Source organism: Amblyomma maculatum, chromosome 5, assembly GCF_055883805.1.
Source record: "Amblyomma maculatum isolate TAMU_Amacu chromosome 5, ASM5588380v1, whole genome shotgun sequence".
Taxonomy (NCBI): Eukaryota; Metazoa; Arthropoda; class Arachnida; order Ixodida; family Ixodidae; genus Amblyomma; species Amblyomma maculatum.
The window spans coordinates 155,011,278-155,032,448 of NC_139348.1; the positions used below are offsets into that span (position 1 = coordinate 155,011,278).

General features: G+C 44.2%; 2 protein-coding genes across 2 annotated transcripts in view; one reads left to right on the forward strand and one right to left on the reverse strand.

Moving 5' to 3' along the window:
• Nucleotides 1-714: 714 nt before the first annotated feature.
• Nucleotides 715-2,961, forward strand: LOC146190035 (uncharacterized). Its single transcript, XM_084605403.1, has one exon. It carries the CDS (start codon nucleotides 715-717, stop codon nucleotides 2,959-2,961), a length of 2,247 nt encoding a protein of 748 aa, XP_084461529.1.
• Nucleotides 2,962-12,539: 9,578 nt separating this feature from the next.
• The window catches only part of Dhrs4 (Dehydrogenase/reductase 4), a 37,219-nt gene continuing 28,587 nt past the window's right edge, over nucleotides 12,540-21,171 (reverse strand). The window contains exons 4-9 of the mRNA XM_084604771.1: nucleotides 21,018-21,041; nucleotides 20,735-20,805; nucleotides 20,559-20,610; nucleotides 18,692-18,826; nucleotides 16,542-16,597; nucleotides 12,540-13,969 (exon numbers count right to left, since the gene is read on the reverse strand). Of these exons, the coding sequence (XP_084460897.1) occupies nucleotides 13,855-13,969; nucleotides 16,542-16,597; nucleotides 18,692-18,826; nucleotides 20,559-20,610; nucleotides 20,735-20,805; nucleotides 21,018-21,041 (453 nt within the window). The 3' untranslated portion in view covers nucleotides 12,540-13,854. The remainder of the gene's footprint in view (nucleotides 13,970-16,541; nucleotides 16,598-18,691; nucleotides 18,827-20,558; nucleotides 20,611-20,734; nucleotides 20,806-21,017; nucleotides 21,042-21,171) is intronic.

Genomic DNA, 21,171 nt, shown 5'->3' on the forward strand with positions numbered 1-21,171 from the left:
TAAATTGGAATGGGCAGCTTTATAAGCATGTTGTTTGTTTGTTGTAGTTTTGTTAGGTTTAACGTCCCAAAGCAACCCAGGCTATGAGAGAAGCCGTAGTGGAGGACTCCGGAAATTTCGACCACCTAGGGTTACGCGCACTGACATCGCACAGCACACGAGTGCCTTGCTTTTCGCCTCCATCGAAAAGTGGCCGCCGAGGCCAGGATTCGACTTCACATCCTTGGTCACAGTAGTCGAGCGCCGTAACCACTGCGCCACCCCGGCGGGCTACAATGATGTTCGCACGAGGCGGGATAAACTGTGTGAACAAAAAAGATTGCGCGCAGCCTGTCTTAATTTTGCTAATCATGATAGTGAATTGGTCACTTCTCTTAAGACGAATTCAAGCTTTACGTTTTGCTACTGGCTACGAAACCAACCAGCCTTTGTCAGTAATTTGAGGGCGAGCAATTTAAGCATAGGACTGCGCATACGTCACTGCACGCCTTCCTGATAATCTCTTACCTTGGTATCCGTATGTTGCCATAAACAAGCCTCTTTTCCAAGTTCATCTTGCTCTCGAGTTCAGCCTCAGTGATGTTGTCCCCTTGTGTTATTCTCCGTATTACGCGCAATGTGTCTTATCATCTTTTGTTTGCGCAGCTGCAGGATCGCGCAGCGCTACCGAAGGAAAGTCAGGGGCCTTCGTAGCTGCTGCCTACAAGTCCACACATGGGGAACCTGTTCAGCCGTCGTGGAGGCAAAACCTCCCAGCCCTCTCTGGCGTCGTCCGAAGCCGTCTGCCGCGTACGTGCGGGGCCTTGCACAGCCACAGAATCGGGTCGCCTCTGCGCCATCTTCAACAGGCTCAATACCCTCAACGACTGCCTGCGGCCAATAGGACTCGAGCTGATTGAAGTGCTGCCCGGAAGACTGTCCCTGGAGTGGTACGAAGCACCTTGGATCGTAACCGCGGTTGAAAACGCGTCCCGATACCAACCACGGAAACTGGAAGACTTCCAGAATCTCCCAGGTTGCGGAGACAATGGGTGTTTGACCGAAGAGGACAGACTGACGGCGCTATCCGTTGTCCAAGGCGTCGTCAGGAACCACCGCTGCGTCGTGTCGGTAGACGTTGTGGGCTACGCTTTCGCCGGTCACGAGGAACTTATCTCCGAGGCCATCACCCGGGCAGGGCCGTTTCTGAGGGCTCTCAGGATCAGATCCGTTTACCGAGTAAGCCAGGCGCTCGTGGACGACTTGGGCCATGCCATCGGATCCCTCAACCATTTGCAAGAGCTAGCTTGGACGCACGACAAATTGCAGAGGCCCCCTTCGGACAAACTCCTGACCTTTCTGCGAATGAGCACAACCCTGACTACTCTCGAACTGACCGAGGTGCATATGCCAGCGCCGCACGCAACAACGCTGTTCAAGGCTCTCAAGAAAAATAGCAGCCTCAAGACTATGTGCCTCAGCGCCTGCCTTGTCATCCGCGACCCCAATGTGACGAGCGCAATAATACGGGACTACGTCAGCAGCCAAAGCTGCGGGCTGCTCTCCTTGACAGTCCGCAAAAGCTGCACCAGTTATCCACCTTCCCTCAAAGCCATTGTGGACGGTGTCTGCATGAACAAAAACCTGCAGGAGCTGGACGTCGCCGGCTTCTTCCTGGGTAGATGGAATTTCACCATCATCGCCAAGCTGCTCAATGAGAACCAGACGCTGCGACGCATCACACTCATTGGTAGTTCCTGGTTGGAGGCCTTCCAAGGGCGCTTTGACTGCAAAGAGCGCTGGAAGAAATGTGACAAGGACGGACCGAACGACTTCTCGCGATGCCTCAGGGGTATCGCTTACCACAAGTCCCTGGAACAGTTCGACGTGGATATCTCGACTTTGACGGTCAACGAGTGTCTGTCGTTTTGCAAGGCCGTGAGCTGTAACAAAGTTATCCGCATGGTCACGCTAGCCCGCATGCACAACGAAGACGTGAGCGCCATTTGCGGCGTCATCCGTCAGACAGGCACGGAGGACCGCATACGCCTGGATCACAGCTACGTCCTCAAAGAGCGCTCGGATGATCTGATTGAGTACCCCAACCTGATCAAGACGGTGGTTTTAAACCCCGCAAACTTCCGGGACGCGCAGTTCTTTGGAAAGTCCCTGGACTTGTTTTCTCGCTGCGCGAACATCACCACGCTGTGTCTGAGCGTGGGCAACGCTCGCTTGTTCGACGCCGACGCACAGTCCGTCGTCGCAATGTTCTTGGAAACGACGACGAACCTCAGAGCTCTGGAACTCAGGTTTCCTATATGCGGTGTTCCGCAGTGGAGTCACGGCCGCCTGCTAGAAGCCTTGTCCACCAACAGAAGCCTCCGGACGCTCCGACTTCACGGGATGCGACTCAACGAAGCAGAGACGCGGCAGCTGACCTTTGCAGTATCAGGAAGCAGAACGCTATGCGACTTCGGCTTCTTCGTAAGCCAGTGCGACCTTGCTGTCTTGGAAATGTTCCTCTTCGAGCTGGCATCGTGCTTCGCGAACAACTACACGATGCTTCAGCTGAGCCACAGTCCAGTAGCTGAGTGGACGGACTATCTGAACATTCAGCGAGTCATCAGGCGCAACCGCGCCTTAGCCATGAGGGCTGCGCACTTCGTGATGGGCGTCACACAAAGCAAGAGCTGCGCCAAAGCCCTCGAAGAGGTCTCTACCGGACAAGGAGTGATCAAGCAGGTCGCCGAGTTTGCTGGAGTAGACGAAGCCATGGCGACCGCTGTCGTGAAGCAAGCACTGGAAGGTCTCGTTGAAATGGACGGCTACATGAGAGCTACAGGCGTCGTGCGAAAGAGCGTCACTTGCCGCTGGGCACCCGATGACATCAATCGGCCGGTGCAACTGGACGGGCTAGATGCAGATAGTTGGCGCCATGTGCGGCAGTTCCTGAAATTGGTGGATGTGGTGGACAGCGAGTGAAATGTCTGCCTCATTGAATGTGCTTTGGTCGAGCGCTGCTGTAAAATAGAGCTTGAATAAAGGCAAATTAAACCCTGCACTGGTGATATTGGTGTAAATGCGAGACGCGTTCAGGCGCTTTAATTAGCTGCCAAACGTGGTCTTTGCGTACACTTAGCTGACGCTGGTCGAGGCGCTTTCTTGTAGAGAAGCTTCTGCAAGCCACCATTAGCCCCCCCCCCCCCCCCCCCCCCCCCCCCCCCCCCCCCCCATCCCCCCATAACTTAAACAGCACACTCTCTTTGCAAGGTTCTATGGGTAGCCACGTAGCGGTCGAAACAACAGTCTATCGTCTCTTGTAAAATTTGCTTGGTCCTGCAGCTTGACCAAGTATATGCTGCGGTTGTGGTGGGACACTTTTTCTCACAAAATTTGCTTTTAAATTCGTTGCACAGTATCAACGTTGAAAACCTTTGTCGATATATACCTAGCCGCTGCAAAACCAGAAATCCGTTTAGAGGTATATGGGTACCCTGTTTCAGAAAGGTCGCCACCTGTGCACATAAGCACCAGGTCACGATTGAGATTTGTAGCCGAGCGTCAGTGATAACATCCGTTTCAAGAATTTTGAAGACGCGATTTTGCTCGCTTTGTGGCTCAACTAATTTGGCTAATTCTTGCAGAATTCGAAAATAGCGCGCCTGCAGTGCTCGCATGACGACTCCTCTCTCCATGCTTCGTGCGCCACAGAGCATCGCTTTGCACGCAACACGGACGCGCGTTTTTTGAATTCCGCGTCAAATGGCCAACTGTAGTTAAGCCGTAGTGCTGAGGGTAATCGCGTTTTCGGAGTCCTAGAAACAGATATATAGCTATTACTAACCGTTAGTTTCAAAGTCACGGGTATCGTGACACTTTTTCAATCACTGCTTCTATACAGCTTAAGCGACATCTAACTCTTGTATGTAAGCATAGTAATTAGACATTGATCTGTCATAACAAACCACGGTTTCAAAAAAAAAACTTTCTAGCGCTCTGTAATTGCATTTAGGCGAGGCAAAACGCGACGTTGCAGTGCTCTGTGCAGTAAATATAATGGTGTTATTTCTCACTGCAAAGCTCGTCTCGTTTTGCCGACTATAGCACGCACGGATGCGCAAGATACGATAAAGCTTTCTAGAGCAGCGAGCAACACCGAATCCGCATAGCGTTGCGCTCCTCACAGACGCCTGTCACGAAAAGAATAGTAAATGAGGAGTGAATATGAAAGGCGGTAGGTACTGCATCAAATGTAACGATGAGCGAATATTGCCGCGAAATATTGTTACGTTTATATGTAATTGCTGCTGGATAGACGCAGGTATTCTGCCTTATCATTTTGCCTGTGACAGTACGTTCTATGCAATGGCACGATGGCTTTTGTTTTGTTTGTGCATGCTCAAAACTGATGGGCACGAGTCTATCGTATTCTTCGTCGCGCAAGATGCACCGAGATGTGTGTCGAACGATTCTAGGGATTCGCATCTGTTTCCCCCTTGCTCCATATGTTGTTCTATAGTAACCTCTGCGGCTTTATCAAGATGTTAGGCAGAAGCTTACCGGTATCGCTCAAAAGAAAAGTATACAATAGCCCCTACGGGGCTGAAACAGGGTTTTACGTAATTGAGGACAACGCAGATAGCTGTGGAACGAAAAATGGTATGGGCACGGCCGCTCGATGGAAGCGCACTAGGTGCGGCCTGCTACATCGCCCGAAACCGGCGGGAGGCGCCTACTTCCAGTCGCCACCGCCGCGGCGCCACCGTTCGGGGACAGCCACGCGCTGAGAGCTGCGCCTGGCTGCGCTTTGAGAGAGGTGTAGGCGTGGTAGAAGTGCTTTATTTTAAGGATATGAGAGCTCCGATTCACACAATTTGGCAACAAGAATTAGTATATACTGTCATGTCTAGTGTGACCATGTCAGCACTTAGCACTTGCTCGGCAAGGATGTACACTGGAGAGTACCCCGAAAAACTTAGTCACGGTGGTTGAAGACCACTTGAATGGAGAGCTCACATCACCGTGATGTTGCATCGGATCCAGTTGTTCGTCACATAAAATGTGACCCGGCTGTGAACAATTCGAAGCTGTTCAGCTGCCATGGTAGCCTAATGCATAACCGCTTAACTGTGTCGCGAATTCCGTGTGTCATTTTCATACCATTTACTCATTCCTGCATACAGCTTTTATACACAAATTGATGTCAACCTGTTCTAAGCTGCCAGCGCTATCCAATAAAAAAATGTCCTACTATGAGCAACCTCTGTGAAAATGCGACATGTAACCAACCTTTCTATCTCATTCTGACAAATGTTACTGTGGAAATATGAAGATGTTTATTAGGTTAAGTCTAGATGATAACCTGGGATTTTCGACTCAGTTGGAGACCTTAAACTTTGTACGCCAGAACGCTATCCGTCATGGCTTCCCGCATTTTGCATGACCGGACAAAGTAAGCGCGCTTGATAGAGCCGGTCTGCCTCAATGTGCTACATATATGCTCCGAAAGATTTTAATAATATTTTTATTGGCTGCTAGCAAACCCATACAGTTTTGCTGGTTCGTAATTTTCAATGGAAGAACGCGCATCGAGTGTTGCTGTTGTGAAACTATTAGCTGTAATCACAAGAATGTTCACGTGTCAGAGCGCAACTGCAGCCGAGATTCAGCGAGCAGCCGAGCACGCTTATTTAATGGCTACACAAAAAAGGAAGAAAATTACCAATCGCAGACGGAAAACCTTTCTTGAGAGAGGTTTATGCCATAGCCATAAACATTGCTCCACTGTTGAGTTGACGTTTCCAGCCCAGCTCGCTATCAGTGGGGGCAGCAACTTAAATATATCTTGCATAGCGCCTTAGCATGGGAATGATCATTGTTTTTATAGATTAGCTGCAGGTACTGTGTACAGTGAGAAAACAAATGATTAAACCAAAAGTTTACACAGCTTGCTACTTCACCGGACCTCTTCAGACTTCATCATCCTGTTATGAAGGTGCGCGTAAGCTGACAAAGCTTTATTACTTCCTTTTCAAGACTCCATTGTTCTTGGTTTTCATTAACCTGTAACTGGTCCAGTTGACTATATTTCCTGCAACAGGCTCTTGCTCGACTGACATGTCGCTTCAAAATCATTACCAAATATCGCATAAATTAAGCAACAACCTGGTAGTGATGAAGAAATCTTGGGGTTCTTAAGTCTCCTTGAGGAGCCTCATCAGAGTGCCCGCACTTTGCTAGCTGCTTATTCACCATATCCCGTAATTGCTGCCTCTGTCTCATATCATTAGAATGCAGCCTTAAGCCACCGCATTATGTGAAATAGCACCCCACACATAGCTATATAAAGCCCCTCTTTACCGCAGCCGTACGAACGTGCCCTATAGGAGTATAGTGTGCCTGACTTGGGATCTAAGGGTCCTCCCGCTTTCAATAATTCCCATTTCACCCTTACATCTTATTGACTCTCTCTGGTTTGGCAGCTCCTGCCACATTGAACATGTCATGTGTTCTCATTGCGCCAAAGGTTTGTGGCCATATCACCAACTAAAGTGCCTCTTACCACAGAGGTTTTTTTCCTACTGTCCGCCGAGAGAGCGGGCGCCGGATTTTCCGTGGAACGTGGCTTTTCGGTTTATCGCATCGGCTCAAACAGTCTCAACAGTATAAACAAATGTATGCACAGGCTCCTTTACTTGCAAGGCCACTCAGACTAGCCCGGCAAAATTTAGAATAAATTGCATGCTTATATATATATATAAAAAAACACTTCGTAGCTTTTTCTGATATGTCCTCGCAACATAACCTGCGAGAAAAGCTTCTGGTGCTACCTCATCGTGTTCATCTGCTTCACAACACATAGTTAAAAATCCTAGTTCACTGGCCAGCTCCCTGGTAACTAAATAGGTTAAACAACGTGACGGGAACACAGGAAAAGAGGACGACACAACTAGCGCGGTTATGCCGTCTTCTTCTCCTGTGTTTCCGTCGCGTTGTTTGCACGGTTAACCTAAATTAATCACCAAAAAAATCCAGTCTGCTGTCTCTTGTAGCAAATTCAATGGCAGCTGATAGGGCATTATGCTTCAGCATCTGGACTTTTTAACCGCAGCGCTGCTTTCATTTCAGAGGAAGCGAGTGCATTTCCACTCCTCGCTGCTGTCTGCCTGAAGCGAGCTCAGCAGATAAAATTACAGGGTCTCTTAGATGTCTCTTAAGCGCGGCACGGCGAAAGCCTACCCTTCTCCTATGATTTGCCTCTCATCGTTTGTCACAGTTCGTCATTTCAAGTCGTCGTTTGATATATTGGTCGTTTCTCAGTCATGATGAGCCTGTCTGCGTAGTCATTGTAGCCCTTATCACTCATAACTATGCAGGTTACTCATTTAGAATCAGCAGTGGTCATTACATATCGTTTCACATATTGATCATTTCGTTGTCATTAACCGTAATGATGAGTCATTTCTAGCTATTATAGTCATTACCACACATTTCTAAGCACTTTTATTCCTTTCTAATCAATTGCGGTCATTACATGTCGTAGCTTGATATACTGGTCATTACAAATCATTTTAGTCATTAACCATTATTAGTTATCAGTATTAGTCATTATCTCTATCAATGTCTATAACTTTTATTGATTACCTATCACCATCATTCATTTTCATTCTTAATCTCCCTCCTTGCACGTCCGCTTATGCGACTGGCACACCAGTGCACAGATGCGACGCACAGATAACAGGCACAGCTTCTGCGCATAAAGTTTCTTTCCATGGCCATAGAACGGCTTTCGCCTTAAAAAACAAACGCATCCAGTCTCAACGTTAACGTGCTTGCACACGCGCGCACAAAAAAGTTTGCCTTTACCACGCAGACGCGAGGCGAACGCGCTCAGACCGGAAGCAAACCGCGCGCTCAGAGCCGGCGACCCCGGCGGCGACGTGTCCCCGAACAGTGGCGCCCTCAGCAGAAATAGCGGGCTCAACTGTAAACTCCCCAAGGACGCGCTTGCCCATTGACGGCGGCGCGACGCAGCAGGCCGCACCCAGTGCGCTTCCATCGAGCGGCTGTGGTATGGGTAACGTTATCGGTATCGTGTACCTAAATAGCTCTTTGTCCGCAGCAAGTGACAAAGGTCTGTAGAAGCAAGTCACCATTCCGGTGGTGGTGGTGGTGGTGGTGATGAAAACTTTTATTGACCGGAAGAGGTGACACCGGAGTTCCGGTACCACTCGCAGGCGTCCAGAGAGCCCGATGTCACCCTAAGATGCAGGGGTTAGTAGACGAAACGGTTTGCCGCTTCGGTTGCCAGACGGACAATGTTGGTCTGTCACCGTGGGTCTTCGCTATGAAGCGAGGTCTCCCGTGCTTCTGCGTCCTTGAATAAATTGTAGCCCGGGGAGTGGCTGCACTCCCAGAGGATATGTTTTAGAGTTCCCATATAGTTACAGAATTTGCAGAATTGGTCCTCCGAATTTCCAGTTTGCATGAGGTAACAGCTTGGCTAGTGAATCGATTTATTCTGATTTGTATCAGTGTCACAAACCCCCACCTTTACGGTCAAGAGGCGCGGGATCCCCTTTACGGTTACCTGTCGTCCCTCTATAAGGTTTGAGAACACAAAGTTAGGCCGGTCAACTGTAAAGGGGATCCCGCGCCTCTGTTGACCGTAAAGCCGGGGGTTTATGACATAATTGGCGCCCGCGAACAGGACTGGTCAACCAAGTGTCGGTGAGAGAGAGGAGTAGGTGCAATTTTTTTTTAGTGCTGTGTCTTAGCACTGCATGACGCTTCACCCCTAAGATGGCTGATGCAGGATTAGAACGGCTTGTTGAGTATGGCCTAACTTTTGGCTTTGCGGGTCAACAGCTGCTCAAATGGGTAGATCAGGAACGAGCTCGTTGCAGAGAACGCAATGAGGAACGTGCGCTCTGGGAAGATTGTCTTCTGGGCCTCTCTCGCGGCCGCTCCGGGAAAGCGTATTGTGTTTCATCGGGCTCGCGATCGACGCATCGTTCTCCTCACCTGTGCGGCCGCAACCCAGCCTTCGACGCCTCAACTAGCAAGAAAGTCGTGAGAATTCTATTTCGTCACAGTGCTGTTCAATCAAACATTATTTTCGCTTTTTTGTTAACCTTTACCTGACTTAGTAATATTTTTTTCTAGGCTGTGTTTTCTATGTAACCCTTGCCCATACTCATTATATCTGGAATACTTGCTTTATCTTTAGTCTTTTTTTATCGCAGCGTTTTGTTAATTGTCGGGTTTTCCTCTTGTCATTTAACTAGTCGACTTTCTGTCAATATCTTGTCGTGGCGTTTTATTTTATTTTATGGTACTCTATTATTAATGCGAAAGCGTTACTTCGCTATGTTCACAAATTTCTGTCCGCAGACCGTGTCCGCAAAATCCTGTCCGCAGCAATTGCGAGTCATTGAGAAGTGGTAGAGGTTAATGAATGGTGTCAATCGATAGCGGCTGATGTAATGTTGCCGCAGAAATAATAATTAGGCCAATAAGATAGTTAGGTAATTAGTTAGAGGCAAATGAAAAAGTAAAGGCAAAAATGATCTCATTAGCAAATGGCTTGGCGCCACATTTTAGTGTATCGAATACTAAAATAGTTAATTAAATCCGTCAATTAAGGTGACGTCAAGGATGTGACGTCATACAACCGGAAGTAGAGACGAAAAGGGGCATAGGAAGGGAATGGCGCCTGGGATAAGATCGGGATAAGATTGGGAATTGGGATATTTTACAGGCCAAGAGAGAAACCCAGCCTCACATGTAGTAACTGTAGGCGGTTTGGGAGTCGATGGCGATGTATATGGAATCATTGTGTGTAGTGGCTAATGCGATCGCTGCCTTCTCTATTTGCGCGACGCCTAATTTATAGCCGTCAGCCCCGCAACCGTATAGCCTCGCCGAGTGACGGCTACTGTTGTGACGCCTTTGCAGGGACCCATAGCATCCACAAAAAAAAAAAACTCCTTTATCCTTGGAGTTCTCAACCATCGTCCTACAATGAAAATTATAGTTACTATATATCTGCCTTCCTTTAATATCCTTACTGGTATGGATGAAAATTTGATTTTCACAATATCTAGTCCTTTTCATTGCTGCAATTTATTGAAAAGGATTTCTATTTAGTTCAATCTACTGTACTGATATTTGAAATTACTTGAAAGTAATCTGTAATGACATTAATAACTATTTGATATATTATTCAATTCACACCCAGTTTCTATTATTCACATTCACTGTGACCACAGTTCTGATACTTGCACACCCAGCAACAACTCCAAGCCTGAGTACCAATTGCTGCATGGTCGAAGCGAGAACAGCTACTCAATTGAAAGATTCTGGTGATGAATCATTGAGTGGACTCAGTGCTCACTAACCAACAGTTCCATTCAAAAGCTCGTGTTTACACATTGCGAATCAAACCAAAGCGCAAGTCTTCTTGATAGTGCTGAGCTGAAGACCAACTATGATGGTGCACTCCACTTCTAGCCATACACAGTCACTGCTTTCAAAGTACCATTGCTTCCGACCCTGCTATGTAATAAAGTCAAGTGGCATACCATGCGAAGCACCTCCTCTATGTCCCTCCGTGCATTTACTGCTTTGCTTAGATATGCGCCTGTGTAGGATGCAATGTTGCTTTGAAAGCAGTGACCATGTTATAGCTAGAAGTTGGTGGCCCTGTACAACAGAAAAAAACTGTTGCAATGAAGGCATTCAGAATTATTGACTAGGCAGGTTAAAGCTTTTTAGTCTGGGTACACAGTGCAGAGTTTAGTCTGGGTACACAAGTGACAAGACTTTGAAAGTCTAGACTTTTACACTGCTAGTATTCATTGCAAGGATGAGCAACTATGAGAAATGTTGTACAGATGAGCTGGCTCAGGGAGTTGAAATGTTATGTCCAATAAATATAAATTTTTACAGGTAGGTGTCACTGTTTTCTCCATTGAGCAGTTATCTTGATATTAAAAGGGCATCACAATTTACCATGCAAAGAGGGACAAAGTGCAATATGTCCTCCTTTGATTGGCCTTTAAAGGCTTTAAATATTTAAATGCGCAAAAACACAGGACGAAGACGATGAGACAATGTGTCTCCTGCCGCTTCATCCTGTGTTTTTGCACGTATGTGTATTCAAGAACATACTGCAACCAACTAATCCGGCAGCAAGTTCTTATATACATGCCAGTTTTCATATTTTTTTGGCTGCAGTAGTAGATTAAGTCCACTCACTACGAACTTCGGATATAACAAATGCAGTCCGTAGGACTGTTAGGGTCTCTGTAAATGAGACAATGTTATCTTTGCACCACATTCTGTAAGGTCATCGCCTCCTTAGGAAATGTGATGCAAGAATGGTAACAAATTTGGCAATATTTGTTCCTTTTTAGAACTGAATAAAAATAACAGCAACAGTTTGCAAATAGTATGTTTTATTCTGCCTCATTCGCCCTTGACTGTTAAGATGGCATAACGTCAATACTAGTACTATATGCACCACTAAAGGTGAACACAAATTTTTAAAACAAGATACAACCACAGTTTCTGTCTCTGTTTAAAGAATTAATGATAGCAGTAAAACACAAGTCATTCGTACACGTAGCAACCTCTCACAAAATGGAAATTAGCCCTTTCAGATGCTACGCACAGAATTTGTGTAAACGCAAACTCGCAGCTTTTTTTGAGATTGCCACTCCTGAAAAGAATTTCTTTGTGGCGAATTTCCCATCCTTATGTAACGAAGCACAAGAGTATGGTAGGAAATAGTCCATCATTCTTGCAGATATTTTGCCTGCAGTACAGTCTTTTTTCAGAAATTTCAATTATAACATGCATCTTCGAAATCAAAATTATTTCCATGATCCTTCAGAGGTTTACTTGATAAGTCGCAGCATTTCAATGTTTCAAGCAATTATTCCACTTTGTGTGGAATTTGGCATATTCCTGCAAAAGCTAGAACACTTGTATGCTGCACTTGAAAACAAATTACAGTTTCAGCTATTAATGTGGACAGTTCAGTTCTTGAGGAAAGCTGTTCATAAAGTGGGCAGTTCGTAATAACAAATCTCGAAGAAAAAAAGACTCTGTCCCTCAAAAAATTAATTACGAGATTAAGGTGTGCATAGTGGTGTGCCACAAAGTGGAACATAGAAATATTTTTTACACCCTAATATCTATTACCATAGTAGCACACACACTTTGAGGCACCTACTAGTGGTACAGCATGAGGAGAGCCTTGCAGCATAATGATGAATCTCCTACGTAGACTGCTCAGAACTCGTGAACCACAAGTACATATTTGTACTTAACCAGTTGACAGCTGCTGGATGTGTACTTGGCACGAGGTACTTTATTGCCCCTCATGCAATATGGCAAATATAGCAGCACATGACTATACCTGGCTCCCTGCCACATTGTGACTGGAAGCCGAACTACTCATGCAATGACTCGGGATTACAGTGGATATCGGCATTCAATGAGCCCCTCCATTTTGTGCCCTATTGCAACTGCCGTAATCCTCAATTAAAGAGTTTTATAGCCCATCACTCTGCCTGAGTGGCCTGCCACTGGCGTCGGCAAAACCAAGTGTATTCTAGAGCTCTCGGTATAAAAGCTAAGATATGAAATGTTTGAAACATTAATGTGCAGCTCAGAGTTGCTAGCCTTTGTTGGGTAAAGCTTACACCAATGTCTTAAAGCTGTGTCATTAAGAATAAAACTGAATGCCAGATTTAGAAACTTGGAAACAGCAACTTTTTATTCCCACTCGGGTAACAGGAACATGATATGAATCATTCAAGTTCAAACAGAAAAGCAAAAATCACCAAATGGCACACATTGCAAGATCAAAAGTTCCACAACTGTCAAAAAAAAGTGTTCTCAAAGCTTTTTAATCTCATGTGGAAGTATATCAGTCCTAATTATGATTTCAGTGCAAAAATTGCACAGGTTGGTTTTTTTAAAGTAGCCATTCTGCAGTTGCATTTTCAGTTCCTGGGACAGCAACAATGTAACATATGACAATGCATGTTCCCTGAATACTAATCCTCAGATTTTGCGCTCACATCATATATTGCAAGTGAATTAAACTTTGACACCTCCATGGCCTATGTTTATCATAGCAGCATCAATATTCATGATGAAATACTACCTCCATGCCTCCCATTGAAAGTCGCAGTCTTAAAGATGGCCAGCTCACAAAACTTGAGTCTTATACTTGAGCTGAGGGCTCAGTCACATTATACGTTATGTCCAGGTCCTCAGTAGGTCAAAAGCACTTTAAATGAGCAAATTAGCTGAACCAGCACCAAGTTAAAGCTGAACTCGCCTCTACTGCACACTTTAGGACACTACAAACATGTAGTCTGCTTCAACAACTCATACCATATCCACCTCACTTAGCATCAAAACAATCCAATCTCCAGCCTCTCACAATCGTCAGCTTCCCTACCTTATTAAAATAAAAGTGTGCTAAACTGCTCATTGACCAGCGCCTATCGATGCCCTTGGAAGTGAAAAAATATTAAACTAGCCAACTTCTAAAACATTTCATTTAGCTCTTACCAATCTAATAAAACGATGTCAAGTCTCAGGAGCAACCTTTCACTCCGTGCTGCCAGAAAAACAGCATTCAAATCCAGGTAAGGGCTGTCCAACCACACTTCAACATTCTTCTTCACCGAAGTTGCAACAGGAACCTAGAGGAACCTTTAGCACTCTGCAAATAACATGTGTATATAACCAGCACACGTAGGTGTACTTGTAACATGGATGTAAAGACTTGTTTCGTGTCATGCTTATCGCAGTGTCCAGACACACAAGTGTCGCAAGGAGGCCTCGAACGCAACTTCAGAGCTTGCAGAAGAAACCGCCGGCCACAGGAACATTCTCGCCAGTCACGTAACGGGCATCGTCAGACACTAGAAATGACACAACTCCAGCACAGTCCTCTGGAGTTCCCAGCCTACAAAATACATTCAGCCAATTTACCAAAGATGAACAGGATATATGGACTCTGACGATAATAGAGACCAAGAAAAGCATAAGGTCAGCTTTTTTTTTTTGAATATGTGGCACTCACTAACGGGAAATAAAAGATTGTTTTTTTACGGCTGGAAGATATATCACCAAGTTTTGAGGAAAAAAAAAACCACATGCCGTCAATGGGTTCCGGAGTCATGAGTTCAAACCTGATCAGAAGCATGTGGGTTCTCCTTCTACTTACTAATCAGCTATTTTTCAGCCACAAAAATGAGAATATATTATTGTTATATTTCACATGGATCAAGCCACAAATTAAAGAAAAAAAATACATTCCTCAAAGCTTTCATTGTTTATTGTGGCTATTGGCTTTGCTTATATATACAGGTCATAACAAGCCCCTCAATCCCCTCTGTCTGCTAAAAATGAATAATGACACAGGGGCAGATGGTTGGAAGACCCTGCCATGAACCTCTCATAATACTTTAAGAAAATTTATTTCATTTAAAGGAAAATGTCAAGAATTTTTTTCCTTTCAGGTGACATTGGAACCGAAGAACGCTTGCACGGATTGGGAACAAGGGAGAGCTTATATGCATGTATGTGCATGCACAGAATACCTGTGCAGAATGGCCTGCATAAAGTACTGTACAAGGTCATCCACTCTTAGTGTGAGCACGTAAGCAGATGGTCACTCTTTCTCTCTTCAAAACGCCATTGCACTCAACATGGCCTGATATTGAAGCGAACAGGCACGGGCAAAAGGCCTGGAAAAGCCTGCTTTGCATAGCCTGCCACTTCGCCTCAATGCATCACCACTTCCGACACAATGGTGCTTTGCAGAGAGCAACTACCTGCTTGCATGTTCGCCCTAAGACTGGATGTAGCCTGTACATGAGGACAAGCACTTGTTACATGCCATTTAACTGTCTCTCATTCATGAATAGATGTGCCCTTTGAATAGTTTCTGGAATCTGGGTTTTAACAAATTTTCAACTAAGTATGTATAACAACGCTAACAAGGAAAAGTTTGCCCATCCTCAGGTGACCTGCGTACTTGTACCATAACTTGCCTGTAAAAACTATGTTGGCAAAGTGCTCTCCTACTCATTTTATGTGTACTTGACTCCATCAAAGTTGCCTATGTTTCAGAACATTGAAACAATAGACACCAAATTTTTAAACGTGTGCTTTCTTCTTCAGGCTATTGCACAAAACAACAGTGTATATGCAGAGAAATGCAATAAAGTCAGGCAGAGAAATTCAGCTAGGCCTGCTTGATAATAAAATTTTTAGTGTGTTAGCATTAATACCCCACTTCATGTCAAAAACCAGGCTTCTGAAGGTGATTTGACTTTGACTTTTATGACCCACAAACATAAACAAACATGACCAAACTGCAAGGAGCCTGGATTTCAATACCCACGCTGGTGCAAACAAATCAGCTTCAATAACCACTGCACCAGAGTGCCGTGCAATCACTGAAATCAATCACCCCTTGTTAAGTGTCACCCCTCGTGCTTTGTATTACATGCCGTCATCTTCATCCGTTTACACCCCTACTCAATAGATCCAGAATATACACCGTTATCATATCACATTGTTAAGGTACTTTAAGCAATTTCAAAACTTTATACCATGCTAAAAAACTTCAATGCATTCGATGGTTTTGTGCAATTCCAACTCTTGGGCAGGCTTATGTAAGAGTTGGTGTAGCAGTGACCATACTGCTGCAGCTTTATGTCTTGATCGACTTCAAATTGTCTAAGACATCACAGCAGCTACCTCTCTGTTCAAACCAAAACAGCACGAGACAAAATAATTACAAATTGGTGTGTCAACTCCTTTAAGTCCTGGACCAACATCTAACAGAGGAGTTCTGTTTGCTACATGCATGTGAACAGCATGACAAGAATACTGACAGTGGCCATAATGAATGTGCGTTCAAAGTAATATAGGTGACTTCCAGTGCTGAGTGAGCTCACAGGTGGCCTTAGAAGCCTGCCACGATTTATAGCATGAGAGCATACAACAGAAAACATGAACCAATTGAAAGGTTATGTATAGTCGATCACACAGAGCTAGGCCAGCCGTGCCTCTAAAAATCAGACCAGAAATCAAATGGTAGATGCAAAACACATGCAATTGTGCATGCTGAAAGCAAACTGTTGAGTGCAAGAATATTTTGAGAGACAAGCATTGATACCTTATTCCGTTCATTCTGACAAGGACATTCACAAATGGCCCGATTTCATGAGATTGAAAGAAGAAGTAGAAGCCTTACAACAACAGCGAAATACGCCAGCAGTTGAGTGCTCTTGTTTGCACTATTTTCTCCAGTGCCACATCCTTGTGGCCCAGTATTCAAAGCAATGCACAAACTAGCCCAACTGCCTATACTGGAAATCTTATATTCTTGATGTACGTCCTGTTCTTTACACCTTACAATAATTAAGATTGCACCGCAAGCAACTAGCCCAAAAGTAAGCTCTCTGCCCATAGTGGCTTGAACATTAGCAGGTTCAGAAAAGTGTATAGGCTACAGTGTGCCTTACCTCTTCTGTGGAACTTGTGCAATTATGGCCTCTTCTATGGACTTGTCTTTCCATAGCTGCAATGCCCAAAAGTAAAAGAACATAAAGTGAGGAAATGTGAAAAGAGAAAGCCTCTACAGGCTATACAAGCCGAGGCTGGGCATAATTCTAAGAAACTAAAGCAGGGCAGGTAGAAACAGAAAACAATGCAACACATATGAATTGAAGCACTTCTGTACACAGGCCATCTTATGCACCAAATTAGGCTTGTTAATGCTTGTGAGTGCAAATTAGATTACAATATATCATTCCACCATGTACTGGGAGTTGGAACCTACTCGTTAGGATTCCTTACATACATGCACAAAAGTAACAATATGCCATTAATTTTGAACTCTACAGCATTGTAATATTCTATATTTTGTGTGTTACCATGTTTGCTTACATACTCATCTTAGTTCTGTAAAAAAAATTTGGAGCTAAGTAGAACCCCGCTATAGTAAACTAGGATATAGTAAAGTGAAACTGAACTCCCAATTTGTCTTCCCCTTACAGTAAAGACATTTTTGATAAAACTCTGTTATAGTAAAGCGTCTCTGGCCGCGGCGACATACTTCTTACAAAATGACATTGCCACACGCGCGTTACCTAGGATCACGAAACAAATTTTTCCGCAAAAAACAAAAAGAAAGAAGCGCTCATTTTAGGTAGCTTCACCACTTCACCACCAGGCCCACTAGCACTGAGGAGATGCCAACTTTACGCAGGCCTTGGTGCCGCGGGGGAAAGTATACGATGGGTAGGAAAAAAGTACAGCTGGCTATGAAAGTGGAAAGAAGGCAGTGCGGTCACTTCAGAAAGTAAGAAAGAATAAAAGTGCAGCAAGAAATAAGGGAGGGAAGAAACAGCCGAACATTCACAGCACCGTGCAGTGGGAAGAACAAGGCAAGGGTGGCAAGAAGTGGAGGCATGCCATGTGTGGCTCAAGTCACGCACATATTTCTCATATATACTTCCTCTTAAATAACAGAAACAGTGGAAGACGACGCCATGTTCATGCAAGGCATTGGTTTTTACATGAGCTCAAACTTAGTTGTATTCGTAGCTATACTGTATTCATGCTTAAAAGGTACTTCCACAAGATATTAAAAAAAATGTTAACTGAAAAAAAAAGGCACACAGATAAAAAGTATTTTAGAGCATTTTTTTTTTCTTTTTTTCATGAAGTAACAATTAAGGCCTATTTCGAAAGTAGCCATGTAACTACCAGACAGCATCTTCAGGGCCAAGTTATCACCAACTGATAGACCAGACACTCTGATATATTAAACATTTTTGCAGGTCCAAGTGAGTTTACTATAAATGGGTTCTACTGTACTATAGTTATTACACACGAAAAATGTGCACTGTCAGGAATTATAACTTTTTCAAATATCAATGATTAATGCATGGGATGCATTTGCCTTGTTTAGTTTGTGGGGTTCAACCCAGTCAAAAAAAAACAGTTGGTTACAGCTGAAAAATTTCCAGTTGGTACCATTTGAATTTTCCAGTGTTTTGCCCCCAATTGTACCAGTTGGCACCAACTAGCTAGAATTTGGACAAAATGGGATCAGTATGCCCGGGCAAATGGACTGCATCCAGGATAGGGTACCTCCTGTGCAACATTTTTAAAATATGCTTGCGCCCCCTTACATTTTTGTAACATTCCGATGAAGCGGCAGTTGGGGTGCACATGGGATGTGCTAGCTGATATTTTACAATACAAATGAAACAAATGTTCTGAAATAAATGAATCATTAGAACAAGCCAGGCACATATATATCAAACTTAAGTCACACACTGCATAGACAGGCACATACAGAAACATACTTCCTACACATGTCGCGTATACTTTTGAATTTATATATTCAAATTTATATATTCACGGGGTCAACAAAATAAATGCAATTGCAAGCTCGAAATGTCCAGGAAGTTTCACACACTGACTTTAAAAAACATATTTGACATGATGGTGTATCTGAAAAATTCCTCACTGAAATAAATTGCTTCAAAAGTTCCATGAGAAATGATTAACGCAACTGTTTCCTCATGTATGGTTCCAGAAGAGTGCACGTCCACACTATGTTTTACAATAGCTAGAGTGCAGTGCCAACAAATCCTCTGCTCACCGCTTGACTGAAGTTGGTCTTGATGACGCCTGGAGCGATGCAGTTGACGCGGATGTTGAGTGGCGCAACTTGCTCAGCCACAGCTCGCGTGAGGCCCAGCAATGCTGTTTTGGACACGCAATACGCCCCCAGAAGCTGCACGCAGGAGTTAATGACGTTCAAAAAGACGAAAACAATGACGCACAACACTACCGACTGTGAACAAATAAATTATGTTTGGGGATGTGCAATGAAGCCAACAGGCAAATTTAAACCCACTGAAGTCAGAGAAGTCAGAACTTCTACATGGGGCACCAGAACAGTGGTCCAGCAATTAAGAAAGCTCTTGTCTTATAGATTTGCCATGCTTGTATTGAATATACGCCAACCTTTGCTTTCAGTGAGAATTTGTGAATTTCAGTCTCGTTGAACCAATATGTCATCTAGGTACATGTTTTCAAGAAATTATGGAGACCATGCAAAGTATGCATGGTCTATTACACTTTCTCTACTCCTCGGTTTCTTCTGAACTCTAACAGTCACGGTAACTTGCGCATGCCTAAAAACAAGCAGATACCGTTGTAGAAAAGTTGGTATAAATGGTGCATACGCTGGCTGATGTATCATGTTCTTCATGCACATTACCTGTAAGACTAGGCTATGAAATCAGTTTCTCTAAAGCAAGTGGTAAGCTCTCATCGCGCTCACTAAACCTGTTATAATTAAACTCAATTCAAATGCTTAACCAATACAAAGCAATTATGCTTCACCTTTTTCCTTTTTGCATTACAGTAATCAGAAAAAGCAGCCATATTATTTTACCTACATTATTAACGGCTCACCAACTTTAAGAACACCCGCAGGCTTACACAAGAGTACCCAGGTTTAACTCAAAACAACTGACCTTAGGTGCTAGTTTATCTTTCCTGTCTTCTGTGAATGACCTATGCACCAATAGTTCCATTTCACTATCTTTCTTCAGTTCAGGACTAGAATCTAAATAGTCATAGTGGCGCATTCAACTAGTCAACAGTCTGCCCTGTTCAAGTTCCATACCCCTGCCCTTTATTTATTTGCTTTACCTCCATCCTGGTTCAGTTCTTGTGACTTCTTTATACTTAATTGCATTGTAGTACCATATTCAAGTGTTTATAAGTCTATGATTGCATGCTATCGAAAGAGCCATAGAGCAGACACAAAATTATAACACAGCTGCAGCATCCCTAAGGTCTCTCCTGTACTGGTGGTGCCATACTTTGGTTTCTGCAAGTTGACACTCCCCTGCCTCTCCGCTTTCAAATATTTAAAGAATTCAAGTAGAGTTGCAGTTCTGTAAATATGTTACTTGCTGGTTTAATTTTTTAATGTATTCATGATCAGTCTGAACTCACAAATGTATTCTTCACAAGCATGCTATAGTCCCGTATTGAGAGAGACTGTAGGCTTGCCTGATTATGTCAAATACTCACAGAAACATTGAATACATAGTGGTTGTAAACAAAGTATACACACATGCAAAAAAGTGAAACAGTGCAGCATGTATATCACACACCAAGTCAACAAGGCTTCCTGCTTGCTGCAGGCCTCCTGAACCAATCAGGAGAGTGAACCCATTCAAAGCTGTCTGTATAGCTGGCCTTCTTTGAACATTACTACAACCTAATAGAATTACTTGAGGTTGTTTATTATGCCCTGACACTGCATCACACAAAGGCACCAGTGCATTTGACCAAGAAGGAATGCCGCCACCACAGCTGGGATTCCATCCTGCTACCACAACGTGAATTCACAGTTAATATAGGTATGCATGTTCCCCCTTTGAATCGTTGCTTTGGGCCCATAAAGCCAACAACAAAATAATCGAGTGGAATGCTGAGAGCATACTTACTGGGATTGATTGATAGGCCCCTATGGACGAGACATAGACAATGGAACCTCCCCTGAAGTAGGAAAAAGGCAGAGTCCTCAGTTACAGTAGGAAAAAAGGCACAGTTGTCAGTTAGCTGACCCATATAAATGGAAATGAAAGAAACGACAGTTTTTCACAGAAAATCTGTGGCTCACCCTCGCTTCTCCAGGTGAGGCACCACTTCTTTAGTGAGCAGGAAAGCACTTTTAACATTGATGTCAAAAATCTGGCAAGAAAAGAAAAAGAGAGAATAGTTATTTCAGGGCTCCTGAAAAATGGCTGCCCAATGTATTTCACTTCTAGCCAGCACTTCAAGTCTCACTATAATGCAAGCTGACATGGCAGCATGGTCCATTAATTCCCATCGTACAGAATGAAAGTGCAGCCAAGCTGGTCCCACCACCAAGAATATCAAAATAAGGCAGAAGTAAACATTACCTTGTCCCAGGCACTCTCTGGCGTCTGGCAAGGCACAGTTGCATGGGAACAGGAAGATGGAAAGAAAAAAAAAACACGCATCATTCAATTAGAGTCCAGCAGAAGCAAAACACTGTTGGCTCAAATTTAAATTAAGGTATGAAATCGCTGGTCT

What these genes read in the sequence shown, in the direction of transcription:
- LOC146190035 (XM_084605403.1), top strand. Translation starts at nt 715, where the DNA reads ATGGGGAACCTGTTCAGCCGTCGTGGAGGCAAAACCTCCCAGCCCTCT.